General features: G+C 33.9%; 1 protein-coding gene across 2 annotated transcripts; it reads left to right on the forward strand.

Annotated features, from left to right (window-relative positions):
* Positions 1-4,703: 4,703 nt before the first annotated feature.
* Positions 4,704-5,962, forward strand: LOC113296180 (protein YLS3-like). 2 transcript variants are annotated; one of them, XM_026544508.1, is made up of 3 exons: positions 4,704-5,222; positions 5,328-5,432; positions 5,689-5,962. In XM_026544508.1, the coding sequence occupies exons 1-3, from the start codon at positions 4,887-4,889 to the stop codon at positions 5,755-5,757; spliced, it is 510 nt and encodes a 169-aa protein (XP_026400293.1). In that variant the 5' UTR covers positions 4,704-4,886; the 3' UTR covers positions 5,758-5,962. The 2 variants fall into 2 exon arrangements, with proteins under 2 accessions (XP_026400293.1, XP_026400292.1); XM_026544507.1 differs by having other exon boundaries at positions 4,704-5,217.
* Positions 5,963-17,669: the final 11,707 nt, after the last annotated feature.

Genomic DNA, 17,669 nt, shown 5'->3' on the forward strand with positions numbered 1-17,669 from the left:
TTACCCTACCTTGTTCGGTTGTTCCCCTGCATTATAATGGAAAAATCAATTTTAAAGATGGGCACACACCCCAGAAGTAGTACTATTATTTTAAAGAGTAAAGACGGGTCATTGTTTGTTTTAGAACTCTATTATTGGGGCTATGTGGAGGTGTGATTTTTGGGGCTTGAAAGACTATGTGGAGACTAAGTGATATATGTGGAGATCAGATTTATGTAAAAGTTTAAAAACACCCTCAATAATTTTTACTTATAACACTTCTATTCTTCCATTAACTGACTAATCCAATCAAAGAAAAAATCATTAAATTAAAAAAAAACTGAAAATCAAAATCATTAAAAGAAAAACAAAACGTCCCACCACCACCTCTCTCTTTTCCTTCTTCTTCTTCTTCTTCTTCCCTTACTCCCCCTTTCTGTTTTCATTCTTCTTCATCTATCATTCTTCGTTTGAAACGATTAGTCGTCGATTCAAAAAAATTACGTCGTCGATTAAACTCATTGTATAAAAGCATGAAAGCAAAGGAAAAATTAGGTCATTCTTCGTTGAATCAACCTCCTATTGAAGCAGAGAAACCAACTTCAACTAATGAAGTGGTAAGTGAAGATGAAGAGGAATTGAATGAAGGAGATGAACCAGCCTTCCAGACTCCTGAGATGACATCAATGAGGTATGAATCGAAATACCCACTGTTTATTTAAGTTCTTTCTCGATCTTTCAGTTGGTTTCGAAGATTTTAGGTCTGAAAAAACACTTTCAGAATTTGATTAAGGCTGGGAGTTCTTTGATTCCCAGCCGTAAATACGTATCACGGGTGGGATATATTGAATACCCAACCGTTTAATTTTAACACGGTTGGGAGATATAAGAACTCTCAGCCGTTTTAATTTTCACGGATGGGAAATTGTTGGATACCCTGTCGTAATTCTGGTCGATGCGTACGAGATAAATTATTCCCATCCGCAAATACTGAATCACGGCTGGGACTTTCCTAACCGTATATGTCTCTGAGTTCGAATGCATGTTTCAGCGGTAGTGGTAACGTCTAGGTTTTGTTGTCCGTAATTGGTTTTCGAAACCGTAAATAATAGTTTCCTAGATGATTTTATTAGGCGGCTAGGTCATCCTATCCGTAATATGAGAAAGCAATGAAAAGAAAAAAAATCCCAGCCGTTATGGTTTTTACGGCTTAGTCGATGAATCAAATTCCCATCTGTTATTATATTTGCGGCTGGGATTTTCTATTTATCCTAGACGTTTTTTATTTACGTCTTGGACTTTTGATAATTATCCCATCCGTAATTCTGTTTTCGTCTGGAACTTTGTATACATCCTAGTCGTTGTGACTTATCTTCTTTTGCATTTTGGTCTGGTTTGTCTTTGCACAGAAAAGAAGAAAAGAGGAAGAGAAGATCAGTAGAAGTAACACCTTCTAATGAGCCCACTCCGCAACCCCCTCACAGAAAACCATTGGGTGCAAACGCAAGGAATACAAGTGAAAGTGTGCTTGCTATTACTGGAGGAAATGAAGGTGGAGGTGAGACTGTAGGATAACATGGTGGTACGTATACTATTAATTATGTTTATAAATGTTTTTTTTTTGATTATCTATGAATAAGCGTATTTGATATGAAAATAGATTGAACGAGTTAATTGACTGTCCAACAAAATCACCGGTATGATTGATGCGAGAGAGATGTTAACAATCCCTGAACTAAGATTACTTCGGAATCGAGTCCAAGGCATAATACTAATCTATAGAAGGTTCGTTTGAAGACTAATATATAGAAGGTTCTAATTGTTCAACCACCTATTTAAACTTGAAATAACTTGTTCTCCATATAACCACCCATTCCAAATCAAAATCACACCTACAATCTCTAGTAAAACTCCTAATAACTCAACGCAATGCACTCAAAGGATAAACCCGACTTTAATTTGAATGAAGACTAATCTCTTTGTCAAAATTTTGTGTTATGCTATCCAAAGAAGGGAGAAGAACGAAGGAATGGTGGTGTACCAAGTCAATCTTATTAGAAGACGATTTTTGAAAATTTTTGTAGTGAAACAGGTAACCCTAACAACCGCGATGAGATTGAATTGTATCTTCGATTCTCAAACATACGCAAAAAAGTGGAAGAGTATATGGCTTTACTTCTTATGCGCAAGCAACTTCGACTTAGAGGTGAGACTGATGAAGAAGTCGTAGCTTAAGCTAACAAGGAATGGAGAAAATGGAAAGGTTATAATTTGAACTTCGAAGCTCAGATGACCGTCATCAAAGATTTCTTGATACATCGGAAGGGATGTTACTAAAACCAACTTTTTAATGGGGATATATTAAGCATGTAATGAGTTTTATTGTGGTCTAGTTAATGAAAGTATCAGTAATTTTCAATCGTATTAAGAATTCATGTTGAATCCAAAAAAATTTCAACTTTCAAATCTAATTACGGCCTGGAAAGTTTATATACCCAGACGTTTTGCAGACTCAGGTAATTCATGGAAGAAGTACGGCTAGAAGTTCGTAATGTCCCGTCCGATATTTTTAATCACGGCTGGGAGTTCCTAATATCCCAGACGTTTTAGTTATTTACGGCTTGGAATTCTTAATATCCAAACGTTATGTGGTGTTTCGGCCGGGTCGACAAGTTTACCCAACCGTTACTGCAGAAAATTCCAAACTTTTTTCCGCATTTTCGACGTATTTGAACTGATAAAATTGATGTCGGGAGTCGATTATAAGGTTATCTTGAGTTTTGTGATGAAGGGTTTCGTCATTTGTCTTCAAAATTTGTCAAATTTTTTTTCTTCCAAAATCAACATTTATCCTTCTCCAAGACTTAATAAAATCAAGTTTAGATTTTCAAATGATTAGTGTTTTGATTAGTCTAATCGATTCATTAAGACTGATTAGTTAGCTTAATCAATTTAATTAGCACTTATCAAATGAAGGGTAGATTAGACATTAGAAAAAAGTATAGATAAGGAGTCCTATAGGTTGTCATTTCGTGACTCCAAAAAACTCCCAAAAACCCATCTGTTTTAATCCCCAATAATAGGATTCTTGTTTTAAGGAATTGAAATTTTTCCATTCAATGAAAAACCAAACAGGAACCAAAACCAATTGGTGGAACCAGAATGGATTACATTGTGAAGTTGCAAGGATACAGGGCCGTACCAAGCTTATAGGAAACATAGGCAATTGCCTAGGGCCCTCGGATGATAGGGCCCCCATTTTTTTTTAATTTTTTTTTTATATGTATACTATGTGTATTTTCCCTCTAAAGTGAGAAAAAGAAAGAAAGAAACTACCGTCAACCCATTTCTAAATTATTTTGGCCCAATGAAACATTGTATTATTATCACATCCGACTTCCTAGTATATACGAAAGTAAAAACCTAACTGGTTAAATCCATTCTCACAAATTGATTTTGTCATTCGTGGAACGGTTGTCTCTGCATCTCTTGACATTCATCTCAGTACGGTAAGTCCATCGATTAGAACTATTTCAACATAGGATTCTTCAATTTTGTACTTATTTTGGCCATAAGTAGACTGTACTTATGGGTATAGATTTTTTATATGGGTATAGATTTTTTAAGATCATAAGTAGACTGTACTTATTTTGGCCAGTTACTAGTTAGGGTTTCAGTGTATGGGTATAGATTTTTTAAGATCAGAAGTAGACAGTATCCATTGACAATTCCCGTTACAATTGCATCTGAATAAAGAAGTTTCTTAACGATATGATAATTGATGAATTCGCATCGAGGAGACCAGGAAGATCAATTTTTCGTAGATTAATTATTTTTTCCTAGTCGTTTTCATTTGAAAATTTTATTACATACTTATGTTTGTTTGTTTTTTTTTTCTTTTTGAAAACATACTTAATTATCGGTCTTTTTACTTTAAACAATCATTAAAATTTCTTTTAGAGCCCTTATTTTTGGTTTTTGCCTAGGATCCCTAAAAATCTTGGTACGGCCCCGCAAGGATATTAAGGGTTACCAAATTCAAATGAGTGTGCCATATATCCGAAGGATAAGTTCTGCTACATACCGTCACTTCTTTTTTCCATTTCTTCCCCCGTGACCTGACATCAATTTAAACCTTCCATCCGGCCGGGAATGGTAAACTTTTAGGAACTGGCAGCCAAGACTAGTTCCTAAAATTTTGGGGGGGGGGGGGGGGGGCGCAAAATAAGTCTTACGCTCTTGCTTGATCACTTAGATTTTATTTGAAAAAAGTGGAAATTGGCAATTTCCTTTGTCAATTCTGCTAGCAATTCTTACATCTTGATGCCGTAACAGAAGTGCCAACATGACTTAGGTTTTGTACGAACTGGCAGCCAAGACTTTGCAGGAAAAATACATGAATTTCTTTTCAACCATCCGGGGGAATATGGCATATGGTCTAAGGGGAATGAATCAAGATTATCCGAAACACAAATAGTACCACGTTAACGTGTTAACACCGTGATGATTGAGACAAGATGAACGGTACAAGTTAAAAACAGGGACGGACCCAGGAAGTATAAATTTTTTTTTAAGGCCCGGGTTAGAAACTTGGTCGAGCAAAATAAAATAAAATTAGGCTTGTGGACTAGCAAGATCACCCCGAGCTTTAGCCCCTTTTAGCCCAGGGGTAGGTCCGTCCCTGGTTAAAAAAGAAAGGACCACAAGGAGTGTGTAGACCACAACTGATCTACACACTCAAAATCAGTTGTCTAAGGACTCCACTAGTCTACAGAGACCCCATTTCTTCATTCTCATCTCATTGAAAAACCTCACCAACAACTGCTAATTACCTAGTCGATCTCTATATTATTCTTTAGATCTCTTTCTATAGTGTTTAGATCTCTAGCTAGCATCAATTTGTTTCAATGGCAATCGGGATGGTGTTGATGAAATGCATGTTTATGATGGTTTTGAGTGTGGGTTTTGTGAAATCAGATGTAGATAAAGATAGAGAAGAGTGTGCCAAACAATTAGTTGGGTTAGCAACATGTTTACCTTACGTTGGTGGAACGGCTAAAGCTCCGACACCGGATTGTTGTACTGGTCTTAAGCAAGTTCTTACTACTAGCAAGAAATGTCTTTGTATTCTTATTAAAGACAGGAATGATCCTTCTCTTGGTCTTAAAATTAATGCTACTCTTGCTTTGGGACTTCCTGCAATTTGTAAAACCAATTCTGGCATTTCTGAGTGCCCCGATGAGTTACTTACCTAGTTTTGATTTTGATTTTTTGCTAGCTTACTGATGCATATATACTGTTGTGGATTTGTGGTTTTGATTTGGGTGTGTGTGATTTGATGAATTCAGCTCTACTGCACTTGTCTCCAAATTCACCTGATGCGAAAGTGTTTGAGGATTTTAATAAGATTGCTAATGGTACTACTACTGCTACTCCACCGGCGGCATCCAAGGGTAAGTGCACTATATGATGAGCAAGTAGCTTTTGAAATAATTATGTTAACATTAGCTGCATAACAAAGCATAAACTGGCTGCTAAAACACCAAATCTGGCAAACTGTGGTAACATTCTCCGGTTGTCCATGTTTTATAAGGGTGTTTTAGCGGTCATTAAAAACGTAATAAGCAGTATTTTTTTGGTGGAATGGTGAAATTTTTAGGTTTATTCTTTTACTTTAATTCTGTTCTGTATTCTGATTTTGTATTGCAGAAACTCCAAAGAGTGGCAGCAGTAATGCAGGAGGAGCAAGTCCACCACGGAAGAATAACGGTGGAATGAAAATAAATAGTTGGTTGGGGTTGAAAATGGTGGGTGGGGTTCTTTTATGGTGTTTGACATCATATTATTGATTGCGGATGATATCTTAAGTGATTTAATTAGACAGTTGAGTTTATTTAAAGATCATGTTATCTCTTGTATTAAATTAACATGTTGATGTTGGTTTATGTTGACAAGCTATCAAATCAAACAGTGTGTTTTGCTATTTTTTTTTATGTGTTCTGTTCCATATTACGCTCACAGGAAACTCTGAGTATGAGAAATTTGCTTCTCACATTTTACGTTTGCTCTGTGAATTTACACTTTTTTATGCTGTTAGCTAGTCTCTGTACTCGGCTAGTAGAAATTAGAAAACCATTGCGAACATGAACTAAGCCTGTGCAAGGTTGTCATATTCTATCTTGTTCAATTTATGGCTGAGAGTAGCACTAGCTAGAGCCTAGATGACATCAAGCACTTTTTGCACGAAGTCTACATTGCGTCTCCTTTAGGCCCTACGCCCACAAAGCCTAAAAATATGAACTTTACAAAATATTGGGCTTAAGGCCTATTCCTATGCATATGGCAAACATCAGATTTTGCCATATATGCACCCATTATGGGTATGTTAAACTGCCAAACTCATATATATATATATGTCAGGATTAACATATAGGCATATACGATGGAGTTTCGAGCGAGCGACAGAGACTCCATCATTCGATGGTCTTTCCATCGCCAGCGATAGTCACTTTATCTCCAGCAATAAAGATTTTATGCCCGAATAATTATATATATATATGGTATCAGAGCCATTTAAAAGGGGAGATAAAGTGCTAAATATTAGTCGCAGTGAGCTCGTAAAATAAAACCTCTTTAAAAAATTAGAGCATTGATTCCTGTTGACCGTTTACAGCTTTATAAACCCTAATTATGGCTAGCTTTGTCAGATCGTTTTCAAAGAAAAATAGTTTGAAAAATAAAATAACCCTTAATTCAGAAGAGGTCATAATGCATGACATTGAAAAACAATTACAAAATTGGAATATTCCTAAAGTTCCAGTTAATGAAGTATATAAGAAAGGATCTTTTCAATTCAGAAGCGATTACGCAATTAAAACTGTAGAAAAGACCATATCTATAATTGATTCGAATGATAATTTTGAGCTTTTATCTCCTAGAATGATAGAAGATCATAAACAAAAAAGATTTAATTATCTTCATATAGGCTTAATCCAAATAGCCGTAAAACCATTGACAAGGACATGATTAAATAATTTTGTACTCTTATGTGTCAGGGATTGTAGACACAATAAATTCACTGATTCATTATTAGGAATTATTGAGTCCACCTTATGTGAAGGTCCAATTTATTTTAATTGTTTCCCAAATTTTTCGGTGTCTCTGTCTGATCCAGGACTTCTTAAAACTCTAACTTTAAATGTTAGAACTCAGGGGTTTGATATGGTCGCAGGGTCGCAGAACTTCGCCGTTGTGTATAGAATATATTATAAGGTTACGAATACCTTATGTACTAATGCTCAAGTTTATGACACAAAAGGTCAGACTACTCTTTTTCATACCAATATTGGTAAAGCCCATACAGTTATTCCCAGAACCATAAAGTGGGATCAGGTTACCCTCCCTGAAAAGTGGACTTTACAGGTAGAAGTTCCAGCAAAGCCTTGCCAAAACCAAAATCTCCAACAAATAATTGAATATGAAGATGGAGATGTGGAAATACAGTTTACATCTTTCAGGAAAACTAGGCTTAAGATATCAGAAGGCGAGGGAAGTGCACCAAGGCCATCTGTAGCATCTTCTTCTTATACAGATCTTATTCATAATTTTATAAATGACCCAAATGATATTATTATAGAAGGAGTTAAACAAACCGCGCATCAGGTTAATAAACCTTATTATAAAGTAGAAACGCCAAAATCTACGGTTAGAAATATTCCTGAACAAGTAGAACCGACATTCTCCGATCTAGAATTTGAGATAAATGTGATCCAAAAACCATCATTGGATTTACAAGAACATCGAAAAGAGTATCATAGTTTAGAAAATACAAATAAAAGGGCTTGGTTTGAATCCAACTTTAGTTCTAATAGAAGAACAAGAATATATAAAACTTATGCTCTATACTTAAGTCATAATAGAAATCCAAACCCATTTTTCACCTGGTTTGAAGATTTTACCAAACCTTACAATTTAAATAAATATAAGAGATCGCTTAATATGTTACCCAGTTTCAATCTTATACGACAAAAGATGGAAATGTTATTCAGTCAATCAATCCACCAGAAGTAGTCCTTGATATCAAAGGTGCTATAGCATCCCCATACAAATTAGAACATAAGGGAACTGATTCAGTAGCTAACCATAAAGATATTGGTCAGTTAATACAACAAAATAACTACACCAATTTATATTTACATTCAATAGGAAAAAAACGACAAGAATTGAAGGCTTGTTAAACAAGGATAAAATCCAACATATACAACCTAATGAGCTTAAACTTAATCCGGCACCATCTAGTGGATTATTATTTAAACCAAACCCAATAATAGATCCAAATGTCTTCAGGTTGTCCAACCCAGATAAGCTTTGTAGATGCACTAGTAGAAAAGCTAGGAAAATTAAGCTTATCTGCTTCAGGCCCATCTAAAGCATCCAAACAATCAAAAGAAGGAATAAATGTTCTGTCCAAACACGAAGAATACAGTGATATAGATATAGAAGAACTGGAAGAAATTTTTATTCATCAAATTCTGGTAATATTAACAACAATTCTGATGACATTAATAAAATATCTTTTGGAAAAAATAAATATACACCGACAGTTCCTACTAGAAATTATTACCCTAGACCAACACCGGTAGATTTACAACTGGAAGAGGATTATAATTGGAATCAGACTTCGTTTGATGGAAGATCCATAGTTGAGTGGAACATAGATGGTATGACATAATACCAAATAGTAAATATCATAAGACAAATGTCGATGTATGCTTCTGCTTCTAGACTCATTAAAAACCCAGAAAAACAAATTGCTGAATCCATAGTTACTGGCTTTACTGGCCAACTTAAAGGATGGTGGGATTTCCATATGTCCGACCAGGCAAAATATAGCATTTATATGGAAAGAAACCAATCAAGCTAGAAGATGGTACTGAATACTCTCAGGAAGATATTGTTAGTACCCTACTTTATACCATTGGCCTGCACTTTGTAGGAAGTAATAGCCAACAAATGGAAAGATCTAGGGAATTACTTATTAATCTTAAATGTCCTACCCTCTCCCATTATAGATGGTACAAGGATGTATTCTTCTCAAAATTGTTTAGCAGAGAAGATTGTTCCTCTAATTATGATTTTTGGAAAGAGAAATTCGTCTCAGGGTTACCCCCTCTGTTTGCTGAAAGGGTTAGAAATAGACTAAAATCAAAAAATATTCAACAACGTATTGAGTATGGCGAATATACTTTGGCCAACTATCTTCCGAAATTGTATGTGAAGGTTTAGCTTTATGCTCAGACATAAAGCTACATAGACAAATACAAAAGAATAAATTATCTAACAAGCAAGAGTTAGGTGATTTTTGTGAGCAATTTGGATACACTAATACACCATCCGCGTTATTATCTAGGAAGAAAGGTACTCGACCACCTTCCCATAACAATCCTAAAACTACTATATATCCTAATAGGTATCCATTGAAATCTAAACGACCCAATTTTAGGAAAAACAACAATAAGACACAACAATTAAATAAAAAGACTAATAAGTCACTTCCGGTCTGTTACAAGTGTGGAAAAATTGGGCATTATAGTAATAAGTGTCGTACAAAACAAAAAATAAATGAGCTTAATCTAGACGAAGGTCTCAAACGTCAATTAGAACAAGTCCTCTTAATGGACTCCGATCTATCTGAAGAGGATGAATCATCCTCCTCAGAAATGATTCAGGGACAATTTCAGGATTGGAGGATGATGAATGTACAGATGGTTGTTCTTGTAAAAATTGTTTTCATAAACAAATATCTAGTCTAGGAATTAATGTCCTCACCAATGAAAAATTTTATATTAGAGTTAATTGATAAAATTGAAAATCCAGAATCAAAGCGAATGGCTTTAGAAAAATATATTGAAGTAGCTAAAAGAGCACCAAAACAAGAGAAAATCGAAACTTCTTACAAACCTTATAGTTTTAAGGAAATAATGGAAGAGTAGAAAATCATCACATTAAAAAAGAACCATCAGTCAATGATCTTAGGGAAGAAGTTAATCAGGTTAAAGAAGAATTAAGAAGTCTTAAGCAAAGAGTCCAGATATTGGAACTTCATAAACCAGTAGACTGTGAGTATGACTCACAAGAAGAAAACTCTTTGATGAAATTTTACAAAACTACCAGGCTCATATTACTACACATATAGATAAACCAGAATCACCTACTAATAACCAGGATATCGAAAACATGCAATTCATTAATATAATAGATAAAGTAATCACTCAAAAGTGGTACACCTTAGTCACCCTAATCATAGGAAAAGAATACCGTTTTGAAACTATGGCACTCATAGATTCGGGTGCAGATCTAAACTGCTTAAATGAAGGATTAGTTCCCACAAAGTATTTTAGCAAAACAACCCAAGTTCTTAATACTGCAGATGGAAACAAATTGATAATTAATTACAAATTATGATGCTGCGGTGTGTAATAATGGTATTTGTCTAGGACACCATTTATCATGGTAAAGAATTTATCTCAATCCTGCATATTAGGGACTCCATTCTTGAATATGTTATACCCGTTAAGTATTAACAATACGGGCATTGAAGCCCTCATTCAGGGACATAAAATATTATTTGAATTTGTCTCTGAACCTAGGCAAAAATTTATTAACCAGGTTCAAGAAAAAATCAAGCACAAAGAAAATTTTTGTTCTTCTTAAAAGAGGAGATTCAATATAAGCAAATAGAAGAGAAACTAAATTCCCAAAACTCCAAAAACAAATCAATGATTTTAATGATCTTCTAGTGAAAGAAGTTTGTGCTGAAATCCCAAATGCATTCTGGGAAAGAAAACAACATATAGTAGAATTACCTTATGAACCAGATTTTTCTGAAAAAATGATTCCAACAAAAGCCAGACCAATTCAAATGAACAATAGATTATTAGAAATATGTAAATCTGAAATTCAAGATTTACTAGATAAAGGTTTGATTAGAAAAAGTTACTCTCCTTGGAGTTGTCCTGCATTTTATGTAGAAAAAGCAGCTGAATTAGAAAAGGAGTTCCGAGATTAGTCATCAACTATAAGCCTTTGAATAAAGCATTAAGATGGATTAGGTATCCAATTCCTAATAAAAAAGATCTTTTAGATAGATTACATAATGCTGTCATATTTTCAAAATTTGACTTAAAGTCAGGATATTGGCAAATTCAAATCGCAGAAAAAGACAAGTATAAAACTGCATTTACGGTTCCCTTTGGACATTATGAATGGAATGTTATGCCATTTGGTTTAAAAAATGCTCCATCAGAATTTCAACATATTATGAATAACATATTTAATTCTTATTCAACCTTTTACAATTGTATACATTGATGATGTATTAATATATTCTGAATCAATTGAGCAACATTTTAAACACTTATCAATATTCCTCAAAATAGTAAAACAGGCCGGATTAGTGGTATCTGCAAAAAAGGGGAGATAATTTCACACCCAGGTTAGATTCCTTGGTCACAATATTAATAAAGGTACTATAATACCTATAGAACGGGCTATATCCTTTGCTGATAAATTTCCTGATGAAATCAAGGATAAAAAACAATTACAAAGATTCTTAGGAAGCTTAAATTATATAGCAAATTTTTATAAGGATTTAGCTAAGGATAGCAAACCTCTATATGCAAGATTACGGAAAAACCATGCTTATTGGAGCAGTGAGCATACAACTGTTGTTATAAAAATCAAATCTAAAGCTAAAGAATTGCCATGCCTAACTATAGCGAATCCAACAGCCTACAAAATAGTTGAGACTGATGCTTCAGATGTCGGATATGGAGGAATCCTTAAACAAAGGATTCATAATAAAGAGCAATTAGTAAGATATACCTCAGGTGTATGGAAATCGGCACAACAAAATTACTCAACCATTAAAAAATAAATATTGGCAATAATTCATTGTGTTACTAAATTTGAAAGTGATTTGTTAAACCAGGAATTTGTTATTAGAGTGGATTGTCAGGCAGCTAAGGAAGTATTGGTAAAGGATATTAAAAATTTAGCCTCTCGACAAATTTTTGCAAGATGGCAAGCCATTTTATCAGCGTTTGATTTTAAAATTGAATATATAAAAGGTGAAACTAATTCTCTACCTGATTTCTTGACTCGTGAATTTTTGCAGGGGAAGCATGGACTGCCAGATAACTAGGGGAAAGGCTCCTCGATTTTCTAACCCATCTCCTAATAAAAGGAACAAAAGTAATCCTATTATGATTAAAGGAAAACCAAATAATGGAAAACAATATTCTTCTTCAGAAGAAAAGTCGGCATTTATAATGTCCACATCAATACCGATTTTAGCGGTGGAAACAGAACATGCTAACAGAGATCCTGCAGAAGTTGCAAGCATGTACTTAAAAGAGCATATTTTACCACATTATGGTAAAACTAGAGAGTTTTATGAAACAATACTCATAGAGACATGATCTATCCTTTTAACACATAACACGGCCAACAGTAATGGTAATGGTCCTCCTGCGTTCTCCAAGCTTGTTATTCTTAAGGTATTATCATACCGAGATTGGGGAATGAACCCTCATGGGTTAAAAAAATTCAATGATCACCCCCATATCAAACCGAGATCATATTCTTATACTGATTATATTAAATCATGGACACATATTTTTTGCTATCAAACTCAGAGATTCTCTCATTCCTGGTATATTGGTTTTAAACTCAATACAATCAAAGAGCTACCAAATTGGTTCAAAGCATGGCTAAGTAGCTGGGGGCCATGCCCGGAGATTTTACCTGCATATATTGTAGATATGTTAAATAAGTTTATCAAGGCTAATAGCCAATCTTATGATATAAGAAGATTAATGCAGTGGTTCTTTATACTGTATGAAATCCCATGGATTCTAAGATGGAATTATTCGATTCCACAAGATAATGATCCTGATTGGGATTATATCCCTTATTTAGAAAGGCAATTATATATCAAATGGTGGGATAGATATAATGCAGCACATCTACAACCATCTACATTTAACATGCAGTTTGTTGCAGCTCAGCTTATGGTATCGGCATCAACCACCTCAATGCCGATGGAATTCTCAACCCACATACTCGCACTAAAGCATAGGCACGGGGACTTGTCAAAGGAAGAATTTAAGAAGCATATTTTGGAGGCACTTGATAACGAAGATTTGGGTTCCCAACCGTCCTCGTCAAAAACCTTTGAGGAAGAAGAGATAAAATCGGAAAATACAGAAGACCTAAATGAAAATGGTGATGATTGCTTTGGAATGATTTAGGGTTTAAATGGTTCGAAGAAGATAGAAAAATTCTAATTATTTTCCGGCAAAAAATTGGTCAACTTTTCATCAACAGGAAGCAGGATCGACTCCACTATTCACCAAGGACACGTATTTGCTTCAAAATAGTAAAAGTGAAAAGGTTTAATATTTTCCAAAAAAGAAAAAAGGTAAATCTTATCTAAGATTTCCACCTTAGATATGTCTTCCACTTGTCTACCACTTATAGGTTGTTGTAATTATAGATAGGATTCTCAAAAAAGAAAATCTTATCTCTTTTGTTTCTTGCAAACTTTCCCCTATATAAATACCCGTTAAGGGAAAGGGAAAGAGCAAGTTTTTAGTTTTCAAGAGTCATTGTTTATAAGTTTGAGAGTGAAAGTTTCTGAGTGTTTCCTAATTTTAGAGTGATAGTTTGTGAGTGTTTTCATGTTCTGAGTGTGAATCTGAAGTTGTTTGGTGTGTTATCTAAAAGGAATAAAAGACTACTTTGTAAGTATCTCTACTCGTTATCTATGTTTTAAGTTTATTTTAATTATGAAGATTTCATTTCTTTTTTAAGTTTATTTTAATTATGAACATATTATGAAGATTTCATTTCTTTAAATTTTGTATTAGTCATTTCTTAAATTATCTTTCTTATATAATATAAAACCTGGGAACGTTTTGTTCGAAGAAGATAGAAAAATTCTAATTATTTTCCGGCAAAAAATTGGTCAAATTTTCATCAACAGGAAGCAGGTATCTGGCAGATAACTAATTATCTGGCAGTCCATGCATCCCCTGCAAAAATTCACGAGTCAAGAAATCAGGTAGAGAATTAGTTTCACCTTTTATATATTCAATTTTAAAATCAAACGCTGATAAAATGGCTTGCCATCTTGCAAAAATTTGCCGAGAGGCTAAATTTTTAACATCCTTTACCAATACTTCCTTAGCTGCCTGACAATCCACTCTAATAAGAAATTCCTGGTTTAACAAATCACTTTCAAATTTAGTAACACAATGAATTATTGCCAATATTTCTTTTTTAATGGTTTAGTAATTTTGTTGTGCCGATTTCCATACACCTGAGGTATATCTTACTAATTGCTCTTTATTATGAATCCTTTGTTTAAGGATTCCTCCATATCCGACATCTGAAGCATCAGTCTCAACTATTTTGTAGGCTGTTGGATTCGCTATAGTTAGGCATGGCAATTCTTTAGCTTTAGCTTTGATTTTTATAACAACAGTTGTATGCTCACTGCTCCAATTTGCAGGGTTTTTCCGTAATCTTGCATATAGAGGTTTGCTATCCTTAACTAAATCCTTATAAAAATCTGCTATATGATTTAAGCTTCCTAAGAATCTTTGTAATTGTTTTTTATCCTTGATTTCATCAGGAAATTTATCAGCAAAGGATATAGCCCGTTCTATAGGTATTATAGTACCTTTATTAATATTGTGACCAAGGAATCTAACCTGGGTTTGAAATATTTTCATCTTTTTTGCAGATACCACTAATCCGGCCTGTTTTACTATTTTGAGGAATATTGATAAGTGTTTAAAATGTTGCTCAATTGATTCAGAATATATTAATACATCATCAATGTATACAATTGTAAAAGTTGAATAAGAATTAAATATGTTATTCATAATATGTGGAAATTCTGATGGAGCATTTTTTAAACCAAATGGCATAACATTCCATTCATAATGTCCAAAAGGAACCGTAAATGCAGTTTCATACTTGTCTTTTTCTGCGATTTAAATTTGCCAATATCCTGACTTTAAGTCAAATTTTGAAAATATGATAGCATTATGTAATCTATCTAAAAGATCTTTTTTATTAGGAATTGGATACATAATCCATCTTAATGCTTTATTCAAAGGCTTATAGTTGATGACTAATCTCGGAACTCCTCTTTCTAATTCAGCTGCTTTTTCTACATAATATGCAGGACAACTCCAAGGAGAGTAACTTTTTCTAATCAAACCTTTATCTAGTAAATCTTGAATTTCAGATTTACATATTTCTAATAATCTATTGTTCATTTGAATTGGTCCGGCTTTTGTTGGAATCATTTTTTCAGAAAAACCTGGTTCATAAGGTAATTCTACTATATGTTGTTTTCTTTCCCAGAATGCATTTGGAATTTCAGCACAAACTTCTTTCACTAGAAGATCATTAAAATCATTGATTTGTTTTTGGAGTTTTGGGCAATTTAGTTTCTCTTCTATTTGCTTATATTGAATCTCCTCTTTTAAGAAGAACAAAAAATTTTCTTTGTGCTTGATTTTTTCTTGAACCTGGTTAATAAATTTTTGCCTAGGTTCAGAGACAAATTCAAATAATATTTTATGTACCTGAATGAGGGATTCAATGCCCGTATTGTTAATACTTAACGGGTATAACATATTCAAGAATGGAGTCCCTAATATGCAGGATTGAGATAAATTCTTTACCATGGTAAATGGTGTCGCTAGACAAATACCATTATTACACACCGCAACATCAGATAATTTGTAATTAATTATCAATTTGTTTCCATCTGCAGTATTAAGAACTTGGGTTGTTTTGCGAAAATACTTTGTGGGAACTAATCCTTCATTTAAGCAGTTTATATCTGCACCCGAATCTACGAGTGCCATAGTTTCAAAACGGTATTCTTTTTCTATGATTAGGGTGACTAAGGTGTACCACTTTTGAGTGATTACTTTATCTATTATATTAATGAATTGCATGTTTTCGATATCCTGGTTATTAGTAGGTGATTCTGGTTTATCTATATGTGTAGTAATATGAGCCTGGTAGTTTTGTAAAATTTCATCAAATGAGTTTTCTTCTTGTGAGTCATACTCACAGTCTACTGGTTTATGAAGTTCCAATATCTGGACTCTTTGCTTAAGACTTCTTAATTCTTCTTTAACCTGATTAACTTCTTCCCTAAGATCATTGATTGATGGTTCTTTTTTAATGTGATGATTTTCTACTCTTTCCATTATTTCCATAAAACTATAAGGTTTGTAAGAAGTTTCGATTTTCTCTTGTTTTGGTGCTCTTTTAGCTACTTCAATATATTTTTCTAAAGCCATTCGCTTTGATTCTAGATTTTCAATTTTATCAATTAGCTCTAATATAAAAAATTTTCATTGGTGAGGACATTAATTCCTAGACTAGATATTTGTTTATGAAAACAATTTTTACAAGAACAACCATCTGTACATTCATCATCCTCCAATCCTGAAATTGTCCCTGAATCATGTTCTGGGGAGGATGATTCATCATCTTCAGATAGATCGGAGTCCATTAAGAGGACTTGTTCTAATTGACGTTTGAGACCTTCGTCTAGATTAAGCTCATTTATTTTTTGTTTTGTACGACACTTATTACTATAATCCCCAATTTTTCCACACTTGTAACAGACCGGAAGTGACTTACTAGTCTTTTTATTTAATTGTTGTGTCTTATTGTTGTTTTTCCTAAAATTGGGTCGTTTAGATTTCAATGGATACCTATTAGGATATATAGTAGTTTTAGGATTGTTATGGGAAGGTGGTCGAGTACCTTTCTTCCTAGATAATAACGCGGATGGTGTATTAGTGTATCCAAATTGCTCACAAAAATCACCGAACTCTTGCTTGTTAGATAATTTATTCTTTTGTATTTGTCTATGTAGCTTTATGTCTGAGCATAAAGCTAAACCTTCACATACAATTTCGGAAGATAGTTGGCCAAAAGTATATTCGCCATACTCAATACGTTTTTGAATATTTTTTGATTTTAGTCTATTTCTAACCCTTTCAGCAAACAGAGGGGGTAACCCTGAGACGAATTTCTCTTTCCAAAAATCATAATTAGAGGAACAATCTTCTCTGCTGAACAATTTTGAGAAGAATACATCCTTGTACCATCTATAATGGGAGAGGGTAGGACATTTAAGATTAATAAGTAATTCCCTAGATCTTTCCATTTGTTGGCTATTACTTCCTACAAAGTGCAGGCCAATGGTATAAAGTAGGGTACTAACAATATCTTCCTGAGAGTATTCAGTACCATCTTCTAGCTTGATTGGTTTCTTTTCCATATAAATGCTATATTTTGCCTGGTCGGACATATGGAAATCCCACCATCCTTTAAGTTGGCCAGTAAAGCCAGTAACTATGGATTCAGCAATTTGTTTTTCTGGGTTTTTAATGAGTCTAGAAGCAGAAGCATACATCGACATTTGTCTTATGATATTTACTATTTGGTATTATGTCATACCATCTATGTTCCACTCAACTATGGATCTTCCATCAAACGAAGTCTGATTCCAATTATAATCCTCTTCCAGTCGTAAATCTACCGGTGTTGGTCTAGGGTAATAATTTCTAGTAGGAACTGTCGGTGTATAT

Source organism: Papaver somniferum, chromosome 7 (assembly GCF_003573695.1).
Source record: "Papaver somniferum cultivar HN1 chromosome 7, ASM357369v1, whole genome shotgun sequence".
NCBI lineage: Eukaryota > Viridiplantae > Streptophyta > Magnoliopsida > Ranunculales > Papaveraceae > Papaver > Papaver somniferum.

What these genes read in the sequence shown, in the direction of transcription:
- LOC113296180 (XM_026544507.1), top strand. Translation starts at nt 4,887, where the DNA reads ATGGCAATCGGGATGGTGTTGATGAAATGCATGTTTATGATGGTTTTG. An exon ending in TGGCATTTCTGAGTGCCCCG is followed by an intron (nt 5,218 to 5,327) that starts ATGAGTTACTTA and finishes TGATGAATTCAG; the next exon opens with CTCTACTGCACTTGTCTCCA. An exon ending in TCCACCGGCGGCATCCAAGG is followed by an intron (nt 5,433 to 5,688) that starts GTAAGTGCACTA and finishes TTTGTATTGCAG; the next exon opens with AAACTCCAAAGAGTGGCAGC.